The sequence below is a fragment of the Mytilus trossulus genome, chromosome 12, assembly GCF_036588685.1.
Source record: "Mytilus trossulus isolate FHL-02 chromosome 12, PNRI_Mtr1.1.1.hap1, whole genome shotgun sequence".
NCBI classification, from domain to species: domain Eukaryota; kingdom Metazoa; phylum Mollusca; class Bivalvia; order Mytilida; family Mytilidae; genus Mytilus; species Mytilus trossulus.
Window position 1 is genome coordinate 22,390,140 of NC_086384.1, and position 27,869 is coordinate 22,418,008.

The following is a 27,869-nucleotide window of genomic DNA, read 5'->3' on the forward strand; positions in this document are numbered from 1 at the left end:
GAAGCCAAGTTTGGAATAATTTGGCCCAGTAGTTTCAGAGGAGAAGATTTTTGTAAAAGTTAACGACGACGGACGCCGGACGCCAAGTGATGAGAAAAGATCACTTGGCCTTTTAGGCCAGGTGAGCTAAAAATGTGAACTAGTTCTGGGGAAATGGACATTATGCATAATAACACGTTTTGATTTTCAAATTATAGTGGCCTCATTATACTTTCTCCTTTAATGAAGTTATTGAAAATTGACTAAAATCAAAAATAGCTAGATATTTTGCCAAATATTTTCTTTTTTATGTACTTTGTCATTATTTATGAATAAAACAAGAATGTGACCATAGTACACGGATGCCCCACTCCCATTATCATTTTCTGTGTTCAGTGGACCGTGAAATTGGGATAAAAAATATAATATGGCATTTAAATTAGAAAGATCATAACCTAAGGAACATGTGTACAAAAAGTTTCAAGTTGATTGGACTTCAACTTCATCAAAAACTACCTTGACCAAAAACTTTAACCTGAAACTTGCAATATCGTTTTCTATGTTCAGCGGACCGTGAAATTGGGGTCAAAAGTCTAATTTGGCAATTAAATTAGAAAGATCATATCATAGTGAACATGTGTTCTAAGTTTGAAGTTGGTTGGACTTCAACTTCATCATAAACTACCTTGACCAAAAACTTTAACCTGAACGAACGGACGAACGAACGAACGAACGAACGAACGAACGAACGAACGAACGAACGGACGGACGGACGCACAGATCAGAAAACAGAATGCCCCTCTACTATCGAAGGTGATGCCACTACAAGTGGAAGTTTCGTCCCCGAGGGTATCAATAGTCAGCTCATCAGTGTTGACATGATGAGTTAATTCGCCTTTTTTTCTTAGTGGAAAACGGGAGTTTGCTTTTGTTGCACTTAGAATATTTTGTTTAAAGTGAACTTTCAAGGAAGTAGATGTGTTATTCTGTGTATTATCTTATGAAAGATTCCAATGGTGGATCTTTTCGAATGATAATTTTAATGTTTTAAAATTGTAAATATTTTTATACATTTTGTACTTTTGTATACTCTTAAACTCATATCACACAAACAAACCAAATGGATGTGTAAAATGATGTATCGATAACACAAGGCAACAACTACCAAAATCAGAGAGGAAACAAAAGGGTATAAAACCAAAAGACATTTACCATTATAGTAAAAATAAAAGATAAACAACACGAACTCCACTAAAACGGGAGTGAAATCAGGTGCTCCGGCGTAACGTATTAAATGACACACATACTTCAAATGCTGATATATTGCTACTCAGAAATGGAAAGCTGATTATAGGAAAATCAAAGTCGTTGCGTTTGTCAAAAATTTGGTGTTACACCTGCAATTAGTATGAACAGGTACATGTAGGAGATAAATACACTTTTACATAATATGATTAACATAAGTACATAAATTTTATACAAATGAATAATTCCTTCATTCATTTAGTTGTCTGTGTATTATTATGATTTTACTTTTAATAGGGGGATCATGAACGAATGGGCAAATTTAGTAAAAACCTGTATTACAGAATTCTAAATCACTAATACTTTATAGAGGTACACGTATACAAATCAATCTGAAAAGTACATACTATCAATGTATCATCAATATAGGTTAGCTACAAGTAAGTCATTTTGATTTCTTGTTTTATAATTTTTTATGCCCCACCTACGATAGTAGAGGAGCATTATGTTTTCTGGTCTGTGTGTCCGTTCGTCCGTCTGTCTGCCTGTTCGTTCGTCCGTCTGTCCCGCTTCATGTTAAAGTTTTTGGTCAATATAGTTTTTGATGAAGTTGAAGTCCAATCAACTTAAAACTTAGTACACATGATATCCTCTTTCTAATTTTAATGCCTAATTATATTTTTTATCCAATTTCATGGTCCATTGAACATGGAAAATGATAGTGCGAGTGGGGCATCCGTGTACTTTGGACACATTCTTGTTTGTCATGTATAAAGTTCATTCTGAATCTTAATACTAAAAACGTTTTTTTTTTAAATATTTTTTAATGAACATGATGAAGTCCTTGATATTTACCAAACGTTATTTACATTCTTGTACATGTTTATGTTATGTATCTTAATGCTAAACACAACACATTTCAACAAACACGGGTTATTCTGCTTGAAGCAAATGGAGATAAATGCCAATGACTTGTGGTATTTTGTTAGTATTTTATTTTATGTAAGTTGAGCTACATGTACATCTAAGAAGACTATGTAGTGAATGTATTTTGCAGGCAACAAGCTGCAGCCTTGATTTGTAGTTCGGTAATTATACAAACATTACTTTATGACTTTTATGTATAAGAATATATAAGTCATCGATAAAGCATGGTCATATATGAAGCTTTACTTCAATATTTCAGAAGCCCTGATTTTAATTTTCATAATATATAAAAAAGAAGATGTGGTATGATTTGCCAATGAGACAACTATCCACAAAAGACCAAAATGACACAAACATTAACAATTATAGGTCACCGTACGTATAAGTAAATCAGAATATCCCTCTCGAATAAACAGTACATCAATGCACTGGCATTTTAATTTCTTGTCTACTCCAAACCACATTATCACTGTAAGGACTGGTTTTCTAACATTTTTAATTACCTTTTCTGTGGTTCACTTTCAATATATTGTAGCAATCTTTGAACATTTGACCTTGTACCGGATTCTCTGTCATTGAAATTAAATCTATCAAATGAAGGTCTAGTGGTATATTGTTTTTGTTGTTGTCCTTGGTAAAACACATCACTGCCTTACTTTCACTTACAATTATGACTCTCTTCAAACTTTCCTGTAAAAAGTCAAACATGAATTTCAAATAAGATGAATTGATGAGATTTAAGATTTTGACACTTTATTTCATGCCATAATTTGACTACCTAATGATGATGAATCTCACCATGTAAACTGACAATGCATAGTAAACAAAGCAAATATTATTAGCATTAAGCATGGGACTTTGGAAACTATTGAAAATATGATGGTGAATTCGTTGGACCATCGAATGTGGGATACAATCCTAATTAAGCATATTGACATTAATAAAAAAAAAACATTTAAAAAGAAAACAAAATGTTTGACATGTGTACTTAGTTTTTAAGCTGATGTGACTATTGTCAACTGTATCATACACCTCTTTGAACAACATTTCAAATTAAGAATGAACTATTACGACACTAGCATGTGTCAATGAAGGTTCAAATAGGGGTGGAAACCCTGATCTGGTATACAATTTCGGAGTAGCAATATATATATTCAGTTACAAATTGTTGTGAACACAGCTTCAGGGTAAACTTCATTGACTTAAAAACCTTATCTGGGACAGAGTTATGAACAGATTGACAGACTGAAAATATAATGACCCTCTACAATTCTAATGGTGATAAAAAACAACGAACCTAAAAAACTGTCAATCTTGTATGTTTTTTCATTCAACTAAATATGCAGTAAAATAGAGCCTTTTTTATTTTTCTTCATATTTGATAACCGATACAACACATACCTGAAAACAGTATCATTTATATCGATTTGTATTAAAAAAAAAAAAAGAGACACACAAGTGAAGTGAAGAAACATAGAATATATTATAAAAAAAAACATATTACCTCTGTTTCCAGAACTGCCTGAGACACAATTTTTTTCTCGACTGTATCAACAACCATTATTCTATCTTCATATGATTCCGTCATGGGACATGTGAGAGCATATCTTTCATTTGGCAATAACGTAAAATACCTTTCAAAGAGAATATATTCCATTCTTATCATTTTTATTGGTTATATCATAACTTCTACATTTAAGAATTGTGTTTACACTGATGCTAAGTTTTCTACCTGAATTAGTTTTCTCTTAATCGAATTATCACTATTGAATAGTGGCATACTACCGTTGCCGATATAAAATTCATCATGTACATTGATAATACTATTATTTACAAAACATATTTTAGAAGACACTTTAGAAAACATATCCTAAACTCAATTGCATGTTTAACTCTGGGGGCACACTAAAACAGAGCAGTTAATTTATACTTTATGAAATATAGAATTGTTAATTGTACTTTTAAACCGAATATTTATGTATTTTGTTTGCATAAATCTAGCTTTAAGCATTTTTTTTTATGGAATTCTTAGTCTTATTTGAAAAAAGGTACCCTGTAGATTTTTATAATATATATTTCATAGAGGTATGGCATCCAGTATGATAACATAAAACTGAACATTGACAATAACAGAAAAAGAAATTGCACAGATGTCAACTCTCACGACAAATGTTGGATGATTATTCAAAAAATTAAAAAGTCGATCTCTGAGGTCTGAAAAGCAGTTTCACAAACAGGGTGTATAATTTAAAACGACTTCAGCTAATTGGTTATATAAATAGATATTGTCATTTAAAACAAAAATGACAAATTATTGTCAAATAAATTTAATCAAAGTTCGTGCTAATTTGATACCCCAACTTGTTATTTCAAATATCGGCAAAAAGGAAGTAGTTCCAAAAAATGCATACACATTATAGTGAAACTCATGATTGTCAAGCTGATGACGAGGCATATGTTTATTTGTTCATTTTTTTTTGCAAAAATATTGACGAAAAATTAGGATTTATTCAACATATTAAAAAAAATTAGAATCTCATTGCCATTTTTACGACATCTTTCTGTTTTTAGGTATTTGTTTTATTATGAAATAAAAACCTTTCATAAACGCAATTATTTTTACCTGAAATAGAATGGTCAGCTAACACGGCCATAAACCTAAAGCTCATTTTCTTAACTACTTTAATATTCAACAAAACTTACTCAGTTGATTTACCAATATCTAATTGATTCTCTTCTGAAAATGTTGCCTTGGAGATATTCCATATTCTAAGGAAAGTATCACTAGAAACAGTTATGAATGTTGTCATGTCATTTGAAACACAGCATCTGATAGCCCCGTTATGGGGTAAGTTGTGTTGTTGACTGCTTCCAGTTTCCAGATCTATCACAAGTATGCTTTTGTCTGTAAATGTATACAACTTTTTTCCATCCATAGAAAACTTGTAAAACTGATCACAAAAGTTGGGTTGCTCCTTGTAATAATCTAGACAAAAAAGTAATCAAATCATCATAATAAAGCGTGAAATATATAAGATCATAAATTGGATTTGGATAATGACTATTATTGAATATTATTTATTGAAGCTATCTTAAAAAAAAGCATTACCTAGGTGAAATATAAAGACATCATATTCATATCATATTAACTCAAACCGTAATCGTATGGTCATCTGAGACAAAAATGATTACAATGTCATTACTTCGTCAAAAAGTAATCACAACATTGTCATCGTCTTGTCAATATTAATCAAATGTTGCAAAGTCTTATAATTATGTGTATGAACCAATTACAATAAAGCAAAGGAGAAGCCTGTATTTTGTTCTCATATAAAAGATTTTAGTACTTATATAACGTTTTTATTCAAAAAGCTGAATGGCTCGGGAAAAACTGCCATTCTTTCAATTTTAATTGTTGTGAGAGTTAATTCTTGTTATCATTTTGATGGCGCAAGACATTTGAACGATGGCGGGGCGCCATCGTTAAACAGGCCATGGGGATCCCTGCATTAACCTTTAGACATTAATCTTATTTTATAACTAAATATCAGATTCAATGTAGATAGGCTTCCTACCAATATAAAAGCAATAATATCTTGTCAAAATCTATGGCATTTTTTGTGTATTGAAAAATATTTGAGAAGTAAAGTTGAAATCTGGTTTTTCTTTCAAATTCTTTCATACAATGAATGAGTCTCATATCAAGATAAACGAATCTCAATATAATTGTTGTTTCATATTATAACAAAGTTTTATTGCCATATAAACTTTACAGTTTGTGACATAATATAACAACAACAAAAACAAATAAAGACAATAACTAAGTAACTCAATATATATATACACAAATTCAGGTAAATATTAAAGGGTCCCTGTCCTCAGTTCCATTGACTTTTTCATAAAGGATCTTAGTTTATTTACTTGTGTTGGTGTTGATGGGTTAAGTATATATATAACTTTGTCATTGTCAGTGAGATAGCAAATGAATTACTTTCTCTGTTAATGCAATCAAAATATGTTAATCTAATATTTGAATTATGAGAACAATTTATTAAGAAATGTTTCTCATCATCTAGTACTTTGCATTTTTTGCAAAGTCTCTCTTCGCGAGGAGTTTTAAAATGCCTCCCTTTTTCAATTAATAATGAATGGTCACTGATTCTAAGTTTTGTAATTAATTTTCTAAATTCAAAGTTTGGGTTAGAAAGGTAAGGTTTGATCAATAGATTTGGCTCAAGTGCTTTATAAAAATTTAATTTACTTTTATCATCAATAGATGTTAACTTATTTATCAACAGGTTGTTGTAGTATGAGTTTATGTTTTGACATATGTGTATTAGTTATAGGTTAGACAATACTTGGTCATGTTTTATGAAGATTAAAGCCCAAGACCAATTTAGAACATATTCACACTTTCGAGTGACCTTACAAAACTAGCCTTTCCCATTCATGTAATATTCAAACCTTAAAAAGGGTTCACATTTTATAATGAACCAAATGTAAAACATAGGTAATCATCATTTCAATTCAAATTCAAATTCAAATGCAAATTATAACAAGGATTCAACATGAAGTCAACTTTATAAAATGGACAAGATCAACATCCGTTCTAATAAAAAGAATATTAAAGGAATAATAAGAATTTCATAAAAAATTATCACGCATACACATTTCTCAGTGTTAATTATCAATTATAAGAATTTGATTTGCAGAACATTTCGTGCAACATAGCTTTTTTTTCAAGTCAGTCGCTCAACTTTGAAACGGAAGTGACGATGCCGAACGAGACTTATTGCCGAATATGACTGTTTTGCCGAGTGTGAATTTGCATTGATAAACGACGTGTCTCAGGATCAATTATCCATAATTTGTGTGCACTCTCGAAGTCAGCCGGACCAGTGAAATATTTCAAGATACCCGTAGTTCAACTCAAACGAAGTTTGATAGACCAAGGGACACAACTCTTGGTTAGCTTGGTAAAGCTAAAATAAATCCGGATGAATATGTGAGGTGGATCGATATTCTTGTCTCAGATCGATGTATTTGTATGTTTAAAAGAATTGTGTTTCATTATTATAATAACATTGTTTTCACTTATTTAATTATTTCTTTGAACAGTTACAATTTTCCCCTGTGGCTTTTATCCAAGATTGTATTTCCCATTCGATAGCGTTATTTAAGTTATTATAGTTGACACTATTGTTTATTTTCGGATACAAGAGATTTTAGAAAATTTACATTTCTTTTCATTTTCTTTTATCTAAATTTTTCTTTTCAAGAGAAAATACAAAAAGATTAAAGACGTCAATTGAGTAGTTTTTAGGTGATCATTAATTATATCACGGAAGTCTTAATCTTTACTTTATACACATCAAAGCTCATCAATGTAAATAACGATTAATTGTTTTTAAAACAGTTTAAATAATTGTTCATAAACTTAAACAATGTATTCCTAATTATTTATCATGTTGATAAAAGATAATCTTAGGTAAACACTCGTGGAAATAGCATGTCATAAGTCAATGCAGTGGTCAATGACCGTAAATTTAATTACATGTGTATTGTCAGAGTAACTCGTCAATCCATAAAAATTCCTGAGGTCATGTTTTGACATATGTGTATTAGTTATAGTTAGACAATACTTGGTCGTGTTTTATGAAGATTAAAGCCCAAGACCAATTTAGAACATATTCACACTTTCGAGTGTTGTTTATTCTATATACATGTGTACCATTAGAAAATTTATGAAAATTTGCAAAATTCAACATAATTTGTTTTAATTTTTGCTTTTCAACTTTAATCAGTAGGCTTTTTTCAAGGGAAAACGCATCAGGTGGTTTTGCACTCATTAGTGCAGATATTAACAGTTCACTTTCATAATTGACTGACAATGAAAAGTCATTCATGTATAGCATTTCATAGTGCATAGAAAACCATGTACTTTGAAAATTATAAGGCAAAAAACTGACTTTTCATTGGTGAGTATGTTCTAATTCGAGATAAATAAAGCATTTTTAATATTGTTGTTAACCTTGGGACCCGAGATTCAGTTCGACTCAACCGACATTTCGACTCATTCAGTTTAGACTCATCAGGAGTCGAAATACATAATTATATATACGAGTTCGGGACTACGAGAGTTGACTGTATAGCCAAAAAAGATCAGTATTGGTATAGATAGAACACCTACTGTAAATATAGGAATATATTGCTGAGTGGGTTACATAATGCGACATGTTGAGCAAATAAACAAGTGGTCACCTGGTCAGCTAGATGAACATGTAAGTTGGTGTCACAGGTAGAAAATGATGCTGCATATTTGTACTTATTTACGCAGTTGATTTCAGTAAATCAGAAAATCAGTAACATAAAAAGTTGGTTTAATTGGCTTATGACAATTTTTTTTAAAATAGTATAAAGGAAATAACTTTCAATCTTAAAATTGTTATTAGTATCAACATGACTAAATAATGTATCACCAGATACTTATATATAGTACATATATGTTTCTAAAGTTTCGATTCTGCATATATATTTATGAATGATAAAACTAATCATTTGTACCGGCCAGGCTTATAATCTATTCTACGCCAGACGCGCGTTTCGTCTGTACATGACTCAACTGTGACGCTCATATAATGGACGTTTTTAAAGGATAAGGGGGGATGAACTGGAATTATATGATGAAACTTCAAGGATTGGTTTTTTTTTAAAACACCTTGGATACTCAATTATTTTATTTTTTTGTGTAATATTATAGTGTAGGCATTATCAGTTTTTAACTAAAGCTAGGTTCACACTGCCGATCAGACCAACTCGATTAATCTCGTTTAAGAAAAAATCAGCGATCAGGATCTTTGCTCGACTAATATCCGATCATTTTCCGATCAACGAAAACCTGTCCGATATGTGATCAAGATTAACTCGACCAATGTCTGATCGCTTCATGATCATTGCGACTTCTATATTTTTATCATCCGAAACCAACTCGACCAATACCCGATCTCTACGCGACCACATTCGACCACTCTTCAATCTCTACTCGGCCATACACGAGTATACATGACTGCTACACGATTCTCTAAAAATGTGTGCAGCTCTTATTAACTGTCATAACTTTTTTTCTGCAGAAATATATTGTCACTATTTATTCTGAACTATACACAAATTCCTTCCTGTACAGTACGCGTCTGTAATTTTGCAAGGAGGTATAAAATTTAAAAAGAGAGAACACAGATACCAAAGGAACTATTAAAATTAAAGGTCAAACCGACACAGCCATAGCGAAAAACTAAAGCCGACGAGAATACAAACAGAAGTGAACATAACACAACATAAAAAAACCAACATAGCAACATGAAACCCAATAAAACCTGAGATGATCTCAGGTGTTTCGGAAGGGAAGTAGATTCTGCATTTTGGCCCTAGAGAATTTTATAAAATATGAAAGTATAACTCTATTTATTTCACTTGACAAGGCGGGGTTTAACCGGTTCGCTTATAATACACCAGTCCATCTATAGATAGGTGTTTTATGATAAACTCATCATGAAGTGTCCAGTCATTCTTTTGTAAATTCCTTTGATGACACTGATTGGTGATTATAAATCAATAATAATTATAACGGCAATCATCATTATCACACACATCTTCGAATAGACTGTCCTTATGCAAATTAAAACGTAACCTCCGCCAGATCAGTTGAAAAAAATGCTAAACAAGCCATTCCATTCCCCCATTTCCCCTTAAAAAATAATAAAAATCGTACGTTTGCTCCCAAATATATGAATTTAATAACAATATAAATGTATAAAAGAATGAATTTCTTATTTCATTAGTGAATGAAATGTTATGAAAAAATTAATTTTGTCTTGTTATTAGATATGTATAGCATGTAAAGACATATGTATTAGATTTTTGACAGGTTTTAACACGTGTCACAATATGATCCAGTCACATCCTACCGTCCGAAATTGGTGACATAAGGCCACGAGATTCACTGAAGAGACATGTATTGTCGAAATGCGCATCTGGTGCAAGAAAATTGGTACTGTTAATTTTATTAAATGATTTTATTCAAGATTTGCTGCCTACTTGAACATGTATTACACGGACACTTTTTATTTATATTATCAATCAAACATTGGTGAGTTGACGGGGATTTTATCTTTTGATTAAATTAAATTTTTTTTTACAGATATATTGCTGGTCTTTTTTTGAAATATTGAAATATGATCGTCAGTACCAGCATTTCTTTTACTTTCAGCATTGTCCAGAATACTATTCATGCCCGTATACATTTACGGACTAACCATTTCGCTTAAAAAAAAGGGGGGGTAATGGTTTTTTCAGAAAATTATTTAGTTTGTCAACGCTATCACCCAAATAAGGTTTCGGAAAATCAGGAATTAGAACAATATGTTGTCATCTGCTTGACCACAATACTTTTTTTTCTCATAAAATTGGGGATCAGAATATATTTTTTTACGAAACCCCTCCCCCTTTAAAGTTAAATGGTCAATGATATGAATAGTAATATACTCGAATTTGTATGAAAAAAATATAATTAATTTATTGATGCCAACGTAAAAACTTTAAGAAAAAAGACAGGAAATATGTCGTTGAAACAAAAAGATCAAATTTAATTGTAATGTAATGTGCCAATGAACTCACCGATCATGCACGAGTGATTCTATTCATAAAACGTGTCCGTGTATTATCTAAAAAGTGTCCGTGTATTATCTAAAAAGTGTCCGTGTAACACCTGTTAATGCACTGCTTTTTTCTATAGCGCTGCTGGGGGCAAAGTCGTAAAAACTTAAATACATATCTACATTAGAGCAATTTAGAGACATATATGGACTACATATAAGTATCAGGTGATACATGATTTAGTAATCTTGATAGTAAGAAATATTTTAAGATTTACAAAATGTTCCTGTATATGAAAATCAACATTATCTACAATACTTTTGCAAGCAACATGCATATTAAGTGCAAACATTTGAAACACCAATACCACCTTAACTAAATCATGTTTTGAAGCAGTCAGGATTTCATTGTTTTCAAGTAATAAACAAATAAGAACTGACATTTTGATAGTTAATATTTTACCAGTATAGTTGATTTTGCTATTACATTTTCAATTACCTACCTTCGAATTTCCTTACAAATTTGAAAGTTTTCATTTCATACATGTAAAGCACCTTATCGTCTGTATTCGATGCAATAACATATTTTCCATCATTTGTAACTGCAGCATAATCTATGGTTGCATCATTTGATCCATATTTACTTGAAGGAAATTTGATAGTTGATGAACTGTAGACATTCTTTTTTTCTAAATCAACGACCAATATAGAGGTTCTCTCATAATCTGTACAAATGGCATAATTATCTGAACCTGAAACATTTTGTTTTAAAAAATTACTCAGATTTATTTATAAAAAAAACCGTCAATATTGTGTAAACAATGACTCAGAAAACAACAACACTTGAAAATATAAATTTGGTCCTCCTCAGAACACAGTATTAAGGAATTAAATCGATGCCTATCTAGCCCAGTGTCGTGGTACACTGACAGTGCAGCTTAACCATACACCAATCCATAGTCATATCAAGTTTGAAATATGGAAAGTCCTCAAGAGAGATGTTCAGAACAAGTACCATTTAAATTTAACATGATGAGTAATCAAATTAAACATGTTAAAGGTCAGATAAACCCTAGAAAGACAGAATCTTTCCAAGAAATTAATATAATTCCATGCACCAAATAAAATAGACATACTACTTAAAGTGTTAGATATAGACTTGACCGCGAAAACAATGCCTGTCATGACAGGCATTGGTACTATGCAAAAAGTAAAATCATAAAAATACTGAACTCCGAGGAAAATTCAAAACGGAAAGTCCTTAATCAAATGGCAAAATCAAAAGCTCAAACACATCAAACGAATGGATAACACATGTCATATTCCTGACTTGGTACAGGCATGTTCTTATATAGAAAATGCTGGAGTACACACGGTATGTACATACCAATTATAGTTACCCTCTTGACCAATATAGATGACAGAAAGAAAGTGTGTAGCATAAGGCATATGTATACAAAGTATAAAGAATTCAGGTCTTCCACGTGCTTAAGTATTAAGTAATGAGGTGAAACCTTCTCTGCCGCCGGATCGCTAGCCCTATAACAAGTATTCTGCAAATTTTCATTTTCACAGAGGACAATGATAATAACTCATATATGCTTACCTGAAGGAAATGCATTCTCTGGAAAGTTACAATCTTGATTAAAAAGCTCTTCAATGATTATACCAGTTCTCGTGTCATAAAGGTTCACTACATTACTCGCCATCAATCCAACCAGTATGTCTTTACTTGAACCACAGATACAGTAACCAAGCCAATCATCCGTAGAAATAGAATACTTTTTTTCTCCTAATTCAGTTACTGCTGACAAATAATGTGATTCATCACTTACATCTGAATAAATCAGAATGAGAGAATCATCTGCGACAAAATACACAAACAATGGATAATCAACTATATTCTCCAGAATTCGGACAAGTCTACAATTCTTTACATCCCACAGGCCTAATGAATGGTCATGATATGCTGAAAATACATAGATTACATTTGATTTAATAGTAGTATTGTACATTGAAATCTATCTAGAATAAATGAAGCTAATACAATCGTGTCAACAGCATGAGATGGTACATATATAAATCAACAAGATATCAGTGAGATGGCTACAGTCTGTAAGGGTCCCGCTGTATTAACTACAAAGAGATCGTATTACTTTTTTAATTCAATATAGATAAGAAGATGTTGTATGAGTGCCAATGAGACAACTCTCAATCCTAGTCACAATGTATAAAATTTATAGGTTATAGTACCGTAATAGGAGGATTTTTTTTTTTAATTTCAAACGTGGCGACTGTCTTAGAATTTTGAAAAATTGGCCACCATTTTGAAATTTCTTACACTGTATTTCACTACTTTGTAACATCACACCAAGCGTTATTGAGTTCTTTCTTGAAACATAAGCTTATCAAAGATTAAAAATGAGTATTTCTTATGATGTGTCGGCCATCTTGAAAAATTGAAAATGATCACCATTTTTGATGTCGTCTTGTTAGCCATGTATTTTGTAAAACTACACTTTCGTATCAATTTGATTGCAATCGGGCAACGTTTTTTTGGTAGACATCAAGAAAACGGTTGTAATCTTGTAAATTCTGATAGTAAATACTAAAATGAGACAAAGCGTCCACTATTTTACCAAGTTTCTTTCATTATGATTAGCAGTTACAAAGTTACAGAGTAGACAAGATTATGAAAAAGTGCCACTTTATATTAAAACTAGACATGGCGGTTTAACATCATAACAAGGTTCATTAAGTTCTGTTATCCAGTTACAAAGTTACAGAGCGGACAGGAATTGTAACGTTTCTTTATAATAATTATGCCATCATTGTCCTTCAAATTCTTATTGGATTCTTAGAGGGTATACAATTATTGGACGGATAATAGGATGATTGGATGGGAATTTTTTCTGTAATGGAGTTTTGACTTCACTTGCAAATAAAGTAATAAAGTATGTTGGATAGGGGAAGAAACTAGGACTAGCAAGAGGCTTACTATGGTTCAAAAAAAGTTTATTATGGTTCTTTAACATGCATATGAAATATCATTATATCTATACTAGGAATAGGATCTAGTTTCTTTCACAGCATTAGCTTCATAAGACATTTAAGAAAGAATGCTAGGTATAAAATCTCACCAGCAGTAACAGCTATCTTTCCATTCTTCTTGATATCAACCCATTGCTCACCCGGAATAGTAAGTTCGTGTTCACCTGAAGTATAAACCAATGGTCCTCCAACCTTCACTAATACATCACTATCAGGACACATGTAGGTAACATCTCTCTGCAGACATGCATCAGTAAAGGTCTGTAATTCCTACATATAAAAACTGGTTTTAACTATATTGGAAATTCATTTAATTTTGTATATGGATATGACTGATTGTACCGCCAGAAATAAGGTTTGTAACCAAAATTTATAAAATGAAAGAGATAAGTGAATGTTTTGTCATTTTTCAGATCGAGTTTAACAAACTGCAGCTGTATTCAAAATTTCTCATAAATCAGTAGCACTATCTATCAACAGTAGTAAAATTACAACAGCAATACATGCTTGCCTATTAATTAAGATCTCACATGGGCTTTCATGTACAAGAAGACCAAATATACCTTTCATACATTGCATAAGGGCTTTTTATTTGCTATTACTTATATGCCTTTTTAATCCGAACTTGATCAATATCTGGACATTTTTATTGTTGTACTCGTGATGATATGTATGAAGGATTAAAAAGCAATCACACAGATGCTAACCATGGTTTGATTTACATTGATTAGTGTCGTGTCATTTTCGAATATGTCAACAACCATAACTCCAAAATAGTACAATACAATACAATACGTTAATTTGAATGATATCTACTTTTTTTTATATCAGCAAAAACAAATCCGGAGAAGGTGCGATGAGGACCATATATGGCCTATCTTTTATGGAAATTTAAACCTCAGAGTTCAGATTTTCTTTTATGTATGTTCAAAAGTTGAGAAAAAAAAGTTTTTTAGTCATGAAGTCACAATTAAAGCAGCTATGACGTCATAAAAAAGCCTTTCTACCAGTTTTTTTTTTCTTTTAAAATATGTAGTTTGTTATAATATTGTTGTGGTTCTTTCATGTACTCAATATTTTTTACACATAAATATGTATGAAAATATGTTCATTTTCACAAATTTTTAAGAAAAATCGGAATTTTGCTAATTTTTGACTGAAAAATCACTATAAATAATCACAATTTTTCAAAGATATTTCTGTTACATTTTGTGCATACTCAAAAATAAGACATATGATAAAATAACCCATGTTTGAAACACTTCATTTGTATGAGTCGAAGTGGGCCCTTAGCGCACCTTCTCTTTAAAAAAAATGAATGAAAACTGTTGATTTCCACCTGAAAGACAACTATTCATTTACTAGAAGACAAGAAACTATTTCCAATAAGCTTCAATTCAATTTGTTCGTCTCAAATAATTCAAAGTCTTAGATATTGTGAATAAATCAATTAGAGCTATTCACATCAATTATCGCAATGGACCAAATATATAAAAATATGAAAATTGACAACATCTTAAGATATTTATGAGTTTGAAAATGTTACTTCTGAAATAATATTCATAAATGTTTGTATAATTCTACATTGTTATCTCCTCAAAGTTTTATCTTCGTTACCTTGTTTGCTGCCCAACCTTGTTATTTTCCTAACCTTGTTATCTCCCTTACCTTGTTATCTTTAAGTCTAAGGAACATCTGTTGTGAGAACTGGCTTTCATCGTGCAGAATAGATTCCCCTGATACAAGGAGAGCTTGTAAAATAAGGTTTAACTGTTGATCGTTGATCATCTTTTTGGCAATCTCATAATCTTCTATCACTGACCTAAATAATGAATACATACTTATAATTATCTACTCGTACTACAGGGAAGCACGTATGTACCATAGTTTTTATGTTTCATGATGCTAGATAAACGCATTCCACCATTTAAACATTACTATAAACCATATGATAAATTTATATTTACCATAGTAAAGCTGAAACAAAAATAAGAGGCTTATAAGATCCTAAATTGTTCAAGATCTACATAAGTAAGAAGTTGTAGTATGAGTGCCAATGAGAGAACTCTCCATTCAAGACACCGATTCAACTCAAACTCTTACACAATGTTTCGTATATACTAAAACACTTATTCAAAGTCCATAAGAAAATATAAACAATGCAAAAGCTGTTTTAATATATCAACATTTCGTCTGCATTTAGATCCGACGCAATCTAATGAAATTTCGATTTTTCTCCGAAGATATCCGATTGTAATAAGAGCTGACCTTAACATATACATTAATAAAGAATACTCATACAAGCACGTGCAATCGTATATAAGACGATTTGTATTTGTATGTTGTATTTGATGTTATAGATTAAAAATATATGTAAATCATCTTTTTACAAGTATTTTAAGGCTTTTTATGACCAGAATCAGTCTACAAAAGGATTCTTCAGAGCGGCTACTTTGTTTCACTTTTCAATCTTGATATTCTTTATCTTTTATAAATAACTAAACCCGCTTAGTTCGTGCGTACCATGGGTCAAATTAAAGATCGCGTGAATACATCTGCAAATGAGGTTGAATTATTCGCTTGCAAACAATTGATTAATCAGCAATTTTGTTTAGCTTATATTGATCAAACTGTGCCTAATTGGTTGCTTAAAGCGGATTTGTTTTTGATTATTATACTTTCATTAAGGTCTGAGATAAACAAAAAATGATTTTTGTAACTGGACAGCTAGTGCCCTTTTAACAATTCAAATGAGAAAACCAACGGTATAATAAATGATTTATATAAAAAAGAGATACGAAACACATTTGAATTACACCAACAAACGACAACCACTGCACAACAGGCGCCTGATTAAGGACAGGTGCATTTACAATACTAGAATGGTTTGTGTATGTCTAACATCAAGGATGAGAGTTGCTATTAAAACTTTGTGAAAAAAGATGTGGTTTGATTGCTAATGTGACAACTCTTCACAAAAGAGAGACCAAATGACACCGAAATTAACTATACTATAGGTCACCGTACGGCCTTCAACAATGAACAAAGCCTATACCGCATTATCAGCTATAAAAGGCCCCAAAATAACAATGTAAAACAATTCAAACTGTTTGTTAAATTTGTTTGGTTTTATGGGTCCTTTTTACTCCCTTGTTTTGATTGTTATTGTCTTTTAAAGAAATGACCTGATGGTCGGTTTATGAATTTTATATTTCTAAATAATAGTGTTTACCTTACAGAAGAACATTCTAGTTTAGTATTTATAAATGTTAAGTTCATTAGACATTCATCCTTCAATTGTGTAACCCTTTTAGACATAGTAAGATGGTATGGAAGGTTGTTCAGCTTCCTTAAATTGTATGTGTCGCCATATTTGATTGGCTGGGCAACAACATATCTGTCAGCTAATCCACTCTCATTGCTTCTGTTCAAATACGGCTTTTTATTGCCTGATATGAAAAACAAGAAAGGTTATCTACATAAAAGAAATTAAAATTCTAAATATTATCATTCACTGAAACCGTATAAGAACAAAAATAGTGCAATATATAAGTCCAAGTAATATCCATGGAAAGAGAAATGTAAGCACTGCAAACCAAATAAAACTTGTCTAACTACCAGTGTCAGAAACTTTAATTTGAAAACTATGCAAAAACCTTAAACAATACTAAGATTAGAAAATATTTCTGTGTTATTTTTCCCCGAATAATTTATAGTTTTGCAAACTGTAAATTTATAATATAACCTTCTTATTGTCCACCAGCAGTGACATCAACCCAGTGTTTGTAAATACTTATCAAGCCTATAATTTCAATAGTTTAGAACGTTTTAAACAAATCACAACGTTTTGATATAAGTTTTTGTAAATATTACCCATAATGCACTATATTCTGAATAGGCGAACAACGTTAGTTGTGCTAAACGATTATAATCATTAGAAATTTAACTTTTTGGCTTGATTGAATAGTCTGAGTGCAACTTAAATGTGATAATTTAGAGCATATATAAGTGAAAATATCATTGGCTTTTCATTTGTGGTCCAATTACATTTATTTAAAAACAAAATGTGTTGACTTCCACTGTAGAAATAACAGGTGTATGTCTCATATCCATTTGTTATGGCGAGACACATTGGCAAACTTGCGAAAAATGAAAACAGGACAGGACAAAACTTAAATGATGCAAATTCAACCGAAAGGGAACTTGCATTCATGGCACTAAACATCAATTGCATATAATGTTACATTCATCTCACAAGAAATAAACTTATTTGATCTTATATGTAAGTACCATTGGCCCAAGTTCCTAAAAAGTAGTCTGCCAAAGCAGTATGAAGGTTTTCACAGGTTTCTTCCCTACAATATCTATCCTGTGCTGCCTCAATAAACTGTCTATGGTACCAGTAGATAACAGTAGCACCATCTGCTCCTCTGTCAACTGAAAGAGAGGCACATTAAAGCTATAACAGGAATACATACTCAATATTGTATTTACAATTAGTCCCATACATGATTTATCAGGAATACATGCTCAATATAGTTTTTACAATAAGTCACATTGATGAAGCTTAAGGTAACAGTAGTATACAAGTGTTCAAAAATCATATTCCTGACTTCGTACATGACATTATAGGAAAATGGTGGATTGAACCTTGTTTAATGACATGCAAAACCTAATGCATTATAACAAAAGCTCTACGAGTAATATATATTCAATACTGTATTTAAAGTTACTTGACATAAATGCAATTTCAATATTGTATTTAAAATTAGTCCCTTATAAGCTATTACGGAATAAATATCGATGTAGCAACAAAATCAACAGAATTTGACTTCAAAAAGATCTTTAATGTGACCACTAACGGCTCTATAGAACAGGAAACATGTCACACAATCCTTAGTATAGTTGTGACAAAATATTAAAAATTATTACAAATTAAGAAATGTATCTCCCTCATGCAACGCGCTGATTCCTTTCACGAATTTGGCTTTACTTTTTGGACCTTTTGGATTATAGCTCTTCATCTTTTATATGAGCTTTGGATTTCAAATATTTTGGCCACGAGCATCACTGAAGAGACATGTATTGTCGAAATGCGCATCTGGTGCAACAAAATTGGTACCGTTGATTTTATTACACACACGTAAATATTGTTGTAGAAAATGTAACACAAACCTATCAACTGTTGTAGATCATGTTACACACACGAACATTTTTTTGCAGATCATGTTACACAACCGAACATATTGGTATAGATCACATAACACTCATGTTTATAGATGTTAGATCACTTTACACACATATGAAGAACGTTGACGATATTGTTATCCAAAATTGAGAATTGTTCAGATCATTTAACACAAACCTGAGTATTGATGTGGATCATCTTACACACTTGAATATTGTTTAAGATCATGTAACACAAACATTAATATTGTTGTAGATCATCTTACACAAACCTGAGTATCGTTGTAGATCATGTTACACACACCTGAGTATTGTTGTAGATCGTGTTACACAAACCTGAGTATTGTTGTAGATCATCTTACACAAACCTGAGTATCGTTGTAGATCATGGTACACAAACCTGAGTATTGTTGTAGATCATGGTACACAAACCTGAGTATTGTTGTAGATCGTGTTACACACACCTGAGTATTGTTGTAGATCGTGTTACACAAACCAGAGTATTGTTGTAGATCATGTAACACGAACATGAGTATTGCTGTATATCATGTTACACAAACCTGATTATCGTTGTAGATCATGTTACACAAATCTGATTACGTTGTAGATCATGGTAAACAAACCTGAGAATTGTTGCAGATCATGTTACACAAACCTAAATATTGTTATAGATCATGTTACACACACTTAAATATTGTTGTAGATGATGTTACACAAACCTGAGTATAAGTATGGATCATGTTACACACACGTAAACAGTATTGTACATCATGTTACACAAACCTAGATATTGTTGTACATCATGTTACACAAACCTATATATTGTTGTACATCATGTTACACAAACCTAGATATTGTTGTACATCATGTTACACAAACCTAGATATTGTTGTACATCATGTTACACAAACCTAGATATTGTTGTACATCATGTTACACAAACCTAAATATTGTTGTACATCACGTAATACACACGTTAACAGTATTGTAGATCATGTTACACAAACCTAAATATTGTTGTACATCACGTAATACACACGTTAACAGTATTGTAGATCATGTCACACAAATCTGATTACGTTGTAGATCATGGTAAACAAACCTGAGAATTGTTGCAGATCATGTTACCATGGTTACACACACGTAAACAGTATTGTACATCATATTACACAAACCTAAATATTGTTATAGATCATGTTACACACACTTAGATATTGTTGTAGGTGATTTTACACAAACCTGCGTATTGATGTGGATCATGTTACACAAACCTACCTAGTATTGTACATCATGTTACACAAACCTAAATATTGTTATAGATCATGTTACACACACTTAAATATTGTTGTAGATGATGTTACACAAACCTGAGTATTAGTATGGATCATGTAACACACACGTAAATATTGTTGTGGATCATGTTACACACACGTAAACAGTATTGTAGATCATGTTAAACAAACCTAAATATTGTTGTAGATCATGTAACACAAACCTAAATATTGTTGTAGATCATGTTACAGAAACCTGAGTATTGGTGTGGATCATGTTACACACATGTATACATTGTTGTAGATCATGTTACACAAACCTGAGTATTAGTATGGATCATGTTACACACACGTAAACAGTATTGTACATCATGTTACACACACTTAGATATTGTTGTAGATCATGTTACACAAACCTAGATATTGTTGTAGATCATGTTACACAAACCTAGATATTGTTGTAGATCATGTTACACAAACCTAGATATTGTTGTAGATCATGTTACACAAACCTAGATATTGTTGTAGATCATGTCGGAGTCGCACCAGTAGTAATGGGGGAAGTCTTCTGATAGGTGGTGTCCAATACTCATACACATCATTTAGCACATCATCATCACAAGCCAATATGTCTTCTAATTCTGTTTCAGTCAGTCCTAGTTTTGCTGTGTAATGAACAAGTTATTTGCTCATTAAAATATGATTAATGGTTTTTATGAGACTGATAACAATGAGTTGCGCAATTAAATTTAATCACCTAGGATTAACATTGTACTAATGTATTGTTGGTTTCCACTATTTTCTTTAGCGTAGTCTTGTTTTGCATTTAGCTACCATTTGATAAAAAAAAACGACAATACACATCCTAGGATAGAATGCCCGACTTACATTTTACTTCTCTGTTTTACGCAAAATACAAAACTTTAGGTAAACATTCATTTGGCATACCATTTATACCTATCATGATTAACATATGTTAAAGTCTATGTTATAGCAACGTTGTTATAAACAACCTCGACAAACGCTTAAAACTTATTTAGAAATTACGAATGGATGGACAAACAAAACACAAAATGATCCTATTAACTAAAGTCAAGGCATAAAAACAAACTATTTACGTGATATAAACATTGGCAAGCAAATATCTTTTATGAAGCAATATCTCTTTGATATCTCTTCATTAAAATAATTCCTTCGACCATTTCAATTTTAATCTAATTTTCTAAGCATATTACCTACCTGCAGTTATACATCCTAAAGTTTTAGACACGAAATTATATCCATGAAGATTCTCCAGTTTTTCAAATAGACCATTTATAGCTTCCCTCACGGTCTGATACAACTGAATGCTTGAAAAATTCATATAAGAAGTCCATTGAGAAGCTTTTAAAAAACACAGATTCAGATACAATGGAACAGGACACTGATCGTATGATTTATAAAGCAAATCTTCCTGTTCATGCGTCAATCTTCGTTGTTTCCGTTTCAACCAGTGCTTCAAAATTAATTTGACATCAGCTTTTGGAATATTTGACACTGGAATAAAACCTTCAGCTGGAATTTTTCTCTGAAAACAAAACAATGTGCTGTATAATACAAGACAAGGTGATAGCTGAAATATCAGCGAAGCAGGAAAAAATAAAAGAAATACATTTTTCAATATGGAAAACATCTTATGTATACGCATACGCCCGTATTTACAAATGAGCAGAAGCCTTAAATGACAAACAAATATCTCTATTAAGGGTAGTAAGTTAGATTTATGTACCAATGGAGCCATGATTAAAGGTACATATTCGATGTGTTCACTCATATCCGACATAAAAATGTGCTTTATGGCACTATTGATATCATTAAAAATATAATTTTTGATACAAATGGTTTTGATTATCTTTGCAATGATTTGTATCGTAAGGGTAACTTTTTTCCCAACAACATGGAATTATGCACAATAAATAATGCAATTTATGTTGTTGCACCTTTGCAAAAGACTAAATATTCCGTTCCCTTTCAGATGCTGTGTTTTTTACACATACGTTATTTCTGAGGGCAAAACTAAAGAAAAAGTAAAAATTAGTGATTGACTTTGTCTAAGATTTTTATATAATAGACTCTAGATTGTTGAGAGTTGGTGAGTCTAGTATTTTATGCGTTTCAAGAGTAAACTATGTATTTCTTACGATTTTAAGGCAAAGTATGTAATATGTTTCATTACAGGTGAGGATTGGTCTCTGATACAAAAAGTTCAAAGCGCACTGTATTCTGTTTTATTCTAAAGAGTGTTATCTCTAGCAAAATCCTGCTGCCCCGAGGTTGTTTGTTGAAGGCTGTCTGTCAATTTTTTTTAAATACTTCTTTTTTTTTCTTTTTTTTGGGGGGGGGGGGGTGTCAAGATCGAGCCCATGCAACCGCTTTATCTTTCTAATTGAATTTAATTTCAAATAATACCAGAGTTCTGTAACACCATAAACACTGAATTGTTGACTACTGGGCTGGTGATTCGAATCGTCCATCTGCAGTGGCAATGAACCAGAGGTGTAAATAATTATTAAAGGTACCAGGATTATTGTTGTATACGTCAGACAAGCGTTTCATCTACATTAGACTCATCTGTGAGTCTCAAATCAAAATAGTTAGAAAGCAAAACAAGTACAGTGTTGAGGAATATTCAAGACCCAATATTCCAAAAACCTTATGCTTAATACAGTAACGGTAATATGTATTTTAATCCTAATAATACCAAATCTTAGTTAATATTAATGTTTTTTTAGATATACGCTAAGAAGATTTATTATACCTTGAGATTAGGAAATACTTCATACTTTTGATCTTCTAAGGTCGATACTATTACTTTTACATGAGGATTGCCTATCAATGGCGGAAGCCACCTCATTACTCTTGCATTGTAGGAAGGATCCAACTGGTCAAGTGAATCCAATATCAGGACTAAAGGACTTGTGATATTTATTTGTGCAGGTTTTGTTGTTCCTGTTATATCCTGTTCAGAATGTGTTCTTTCTGCTATATTATGGTCGGATGCTGTTGTTCCTGTCAAAATCTGTTGTAACATAGACAAAGCGTCTTCCATACTCTAGAAAGAAAAGAAACATATAATTTACATCGTAATTATGATACGGTAACTTTTTTCTAAGTAAAATATAGTTTCAGCTTAAACTCCGTAATATGAACCCCATGACATTTTAATTAACCTAAACGATAATTTGCAATGTTTTTTTGTTTGTTGTTATTTGAGTGTATTCTTGTGAAAAATAAATAAGCTGGGTTGAAATCATAAATCGTTGTTCTTATTTATCATTTTTCAGGCTTCATAAATTTAAACTTCGTTGATAATTCGTCGCTGATTTCTAGTTATATATACTAAATACTACTGTAGCTAGGATGAATTTAAAATATATACATCTACACACAACAGTTTAAATATAGAACTAAAGGGTTTTATGTTTTATTTTATAAAACAATAAAAATTTCTACCTTTGGATTTAGACGTTCCATGTTTTTGGCTACGCTGATATGTTCTGCCACACTACATAGCAAATCAAAAAGATTTGAACTTTTTGGAGTTGTTCCAAGAAACCTACAAACATATATAAATCTCAAATATTAATCCATTTAGAAAAGAAATGAGTTAAAAATGGAACATACAAGAAGTAAACTTTTACACAATTGTTCTTTTGCTATTTCTGTTATAGATAAGATTTGTTCAAAACGAGATATGTCTTTTTATCAATAATAGACCAATGGTATCTCAACACATGTAAAAAATATTAAATGAACATAGCTATTTAAGGAATGACTGTAATATTTTTTCTGTCTTTGAAGAAATAACATAAAAAATTTGGTGCACACTGAATAACGCGCATAGGGGGTTATTTAACAGTGTGCACCACACGTTTGAATAGACAGAAAAATATTACGGTCATTTTTTATAATTTGATTCAAAATTCCATTTTAAACCGTAGAAAACCATAAAAAAACGGTGATGACGTCACGGTCACATGACTAAATTATGTCTATGGGCTCATAACAAAATAACGTCAGCCAATCAGAATACGCGTTACATCCAACATTAAATTATATGTATTTAAATCAAAATAAGACATAAAGTCTGTAAATGGCAAATGAAATATTAATGGTTGTTCGTATGACACATATGAAAATTATTTCATTCATTGGCTTAACTTAGTTGTGAGCCTATGCTCATAGCAATTTCATACTAAATGTAAAGAATAAATATGCATTTTTAGAGTGAAAAGCATTTTTTGTAATGCTGAGGGTAATTGTTGTGCACTGATTTTGCTATTCTTTTCATTTTAGTTCATATTTAAGGCGAATAATATCGGCCCAAGGGATGTTTTTATACTCTATGTACTTGCTTAATTGCGATGAAGAGGAATACTTTTAAGTTTGAACACCACTCAAAACGATGTTTAAACTATATACGTGATCAAATACAAAATAGAATACTGAGCATACAACTTCTTGATTTGAAATGTGAAACAGTTTGCAATGCGCATTTATAAAGCAGTAAATTCTTCCATTTTTCTAGTTCAATCTATCATCGTACAGTAGTATAAATAGAATCTGGATTAAACATTTAACATTTCTAAGCGAACAAGATATTCCGAGAAAAAAATATTTGCTGGGTTCTTAATGGATGAACTAAAGGCGACCATATATTAGGGTACTATTAAGAGACATTTCTCCTTTGGGGTATAACAGCTGCAAGGATTTTCTGTTCGAAGTCAATTGTAATATATATCTATGAGGACAGAGACCTATGGTCACTGTAAGTTAATTTAAGAGTTTTCACCATTTAAGACACGTAAAGAATAGCAGATTCTGTGGTTTTAAAATGGGAACCATATTATATAATTATAACCTCAAGCTTTACATTGGTTCACAATGTCATTATATGATAAATAGTATGGTTACTGTAAGTTAATTTAAGAGTATTCACCATTTAAGACACGTAGAGAATGGCAGATTCTGTGTTTTTCAAAATGGGAACCATATAATTATAACCTCAAGCTTCACATTGGTTCACAATGTCATTATATGATAAATAGTGTGTGAAATTTCATTAAAATTGCGGAACTAGAAGGTGTACTCTCCAAATAAATCATTATTAAGTCTATTAAACAATAGTTGTTGCTGGTATCTAAGACATCAAACCTAGTTCAAAGTCCATTTGTTCATTAAAAAAAACTAGAAGCAATTTTGACATATAAAACATACCGGAAGTTGCTAAAGAATATCATTGATGATTCTTATAATTTGTTTAGGAACAACTATTGATATAAAGGTGTGACATAGGAATGAAGGGTTCGAATAGAGAGACCCATTTTCTCATTACTCTAAACACTTTTTAATAGAGAGCAACAAAGATATTTTTTTTCAGCTCGCCCAAAGAATAAACAAACAATGTGCTTAACATTAATTCTTAACATAGTATGAATTTGTCTAATAAGGTCCTTAATGTTTCTTGACAAGTGTCTTGACAGTATGAACATTGTCTTAAACTTTCTCGACACTTCCTGTATCATCTGATAAGAGTCTTGATTAGTCTTGACACATTCTTGACTGTCTTTTATTTGTCTCGATTAGTCTTGACATATTCTTGACATTCTTAATTATGTCTGAATGTGTCTTGACACATTATTGACAGTCTTAAAGCTGTCTGAATATATCTTGACACATTATTGACGGGTTAAAAGATGTCTTGACACTATCTTAACAGTATAAATTTCGCTTGAAATGTGTATAGACACATTCTGCACTGTTTATGACTTTCTATTGCTGTTATAAACTTTTTTTGTTTTATCGCTTAACTAAACTTTGAAGAATCAAGGATTAATTTTGTATAGTAAGATACCCTTTGGTGGTTTAAGTGGTAATACCTCGAATGACCCCCAATGTAGTTTAATTTTTTTTATTATTATTGAACGTTTTATTGGTTGTTTTCACTTGGAATATATGTCAATAACATTAACGGTACCAATTTTCTTGCACCAGATGCGCATTTCGACAATACATGTATCTTCAGTGATGCTCGTGGCCAAAATATTTGAAATCCAAAGCTTATATAAAAGATGAAGAGCTATAATCCAAAAGGTCCAAAAAGTATAGCCAAATCATTGAAAGGAATCAGAGCTTTGCATGAGGGAGATACATTCTTTAATTTATAATCATTTCTAATATTAAAGTGACTGACAAACAGCATCTAGATTTTTGCTGTTCGAAAAACCTCCAGTCAAATTTGCTTTACTAAAATGGGTGACTTAATGGGACGTTTCAAAATGTGACCATGTGTCTTTTTGTGGGGTTAAAAAAAGGGGGGCTTTCGTTTGGGTAAAACAATTTGTTCTAATCCTGATTCAAAAACTTGTTCATTATATTAGAACTATAAAAAATATTTCTTATTCAAAATTGAGTTTTGAATTTCATACTTTTTTTTTATCGAAACTAAGTATTTGTGATAATTCACTCCTGATTTTTTTCTCGAGAAATCAATTAATTAAAATGATGAATTTGATTTTCATCTATCAGCACCTTTTTATATTGTAGTAGCATGGTCAGTCAACTGATAAGTTGCATGGCTAATTACAGGTAAAGCAGTAATTTTCCTTATTATAGTTGGTTATACCCTGGGTGTTGATAAACCCCTTTATAGCTTAAGGCATACATGTAACTTCATTGCGAATATGTAAAGTCATGTATTATCAGTACTTTTACCTTTAAGATGAGCTATGTTTTAACATTTTAACGTTTTTATCTGTGTATATTTCTAGGATTTAGTGCTGGTGCATAATAAAACGGACTTATCCTGCTCGAAATCTCTCTTCCTCATCCTCGTTGGTGAGCAGGTGACTTAAACTAACGGAAAACTTATACTTGTAAATAATTAAACAAATTCATAAATAAATAAGTACTTTTACCTATATTTTACCTGAGTTTACCTGTAAAAAAAATGCGCGCAAATGTAATCAAAAGCTGCGCTCAAACGTAATGATTTTTGCGCGTAAATGTATTGGTAATGCGCGCAAACGTAAAGCACTGTGTGGAATACCTTAATTTTATGGGGAACATCCTGTCCAGGTGTAATACTTTTAATATATATAGCAACAGATGACATTGCACAAATTTTCTTCTGTTTAATCAAGGATTGGTATAGTAGGACTTTACATATCCTTAGAAGAATTAGGATACCATCATACTTTGCTATTTATAAAAACCTCAATTTGGTACAATAATTTAGCATGTGTTAACATTGAATGTTATGCATGCAATATGTCTACAGTATGATTTGTTTAAATCATTTAGCAATTATTTAATTCAGATTTAGGAATCAATGTTTGTGACTATTCAAAAATCAACACTTATGTCATGTGTACTATTGTTGTTCTGTTTGTATTTTTCATTTTTAGCCATGGCGTTGTCAGTTTGTTTTAGATTTATGAGTTTGACTGTCCCTTTGGTATCTTTCGTCCCTCTTTTAAATTGTTTTATATCAATATAGACTACCCACAATTGTATTAGT

General features: G+C 31.4%; 1 protein-coding gene across 4 annotated transcripts in view; it reads right to left on the reverse strand.

Annotated features, from left to right (window-relative positions):
- LOC134693316 (NACHT and WD repeat domain-containing protein 2-like) overlaps positions 1-27,869 on the reverse strand; it is a 68,751-nt gene that overhangs the window by 18,363 nt on the left and 22,519 nt on the right. For all 4 annotated transcript variants that reach the window (XR_010102385.1, XM_063554068.1, XM_063554067.1 and 1 more), the window contains exons 10-22: positions 23,804-23,906; positions 23,109-23,402; positions 21,551-21,878; positions 20,824-20,976; positions 18,144-18,290; positions 17,086-17,302; positions 15,522-15,675; positions 13,943-14,123; positions 12,409-12,771; positions 11,306-11,554; positions 4,855-5,137; positions 3,656-3,785; positions 2,655-2,841 (exon numbers count right to left, since the gene is read on the reverse strand). Coding sequence is in view for 3 of the 4 variants with exons in the window: in XM_063554068.1 (XP_063410138.1) it covers positions 2,655-2,841; positions 3,656-3,785; positions 4,855-5,137; positions 11,306-11,554; positions 12,409-12,771; positions 13,943-14,123; positions 15,522-15,675; positions 17,086-17,302; positions 18,144-18,290; positions 20,824-20,976; positions 21,551-21,878; positions 23,109-23,402; positions 23,804-23,906 (2,789 nt within the window). In the remaining variant the exon portion in view is untranslated. The remainder of the gene's footprint in view (positions 1-2,654; positions 2,842-3,655; positions 3,786-4,854; positions 5,138-11,305; positions 11,555-12,408; positions 12,772-13,942; positions 14,124-15,521; positions 15,676-17,085; positions 17,303-18,143; positions 18,291-20,823; positions 20,977-21,550; positions 21,879-23,108; positions 23,403-23,803; positions 23,907-27,869) is intronic.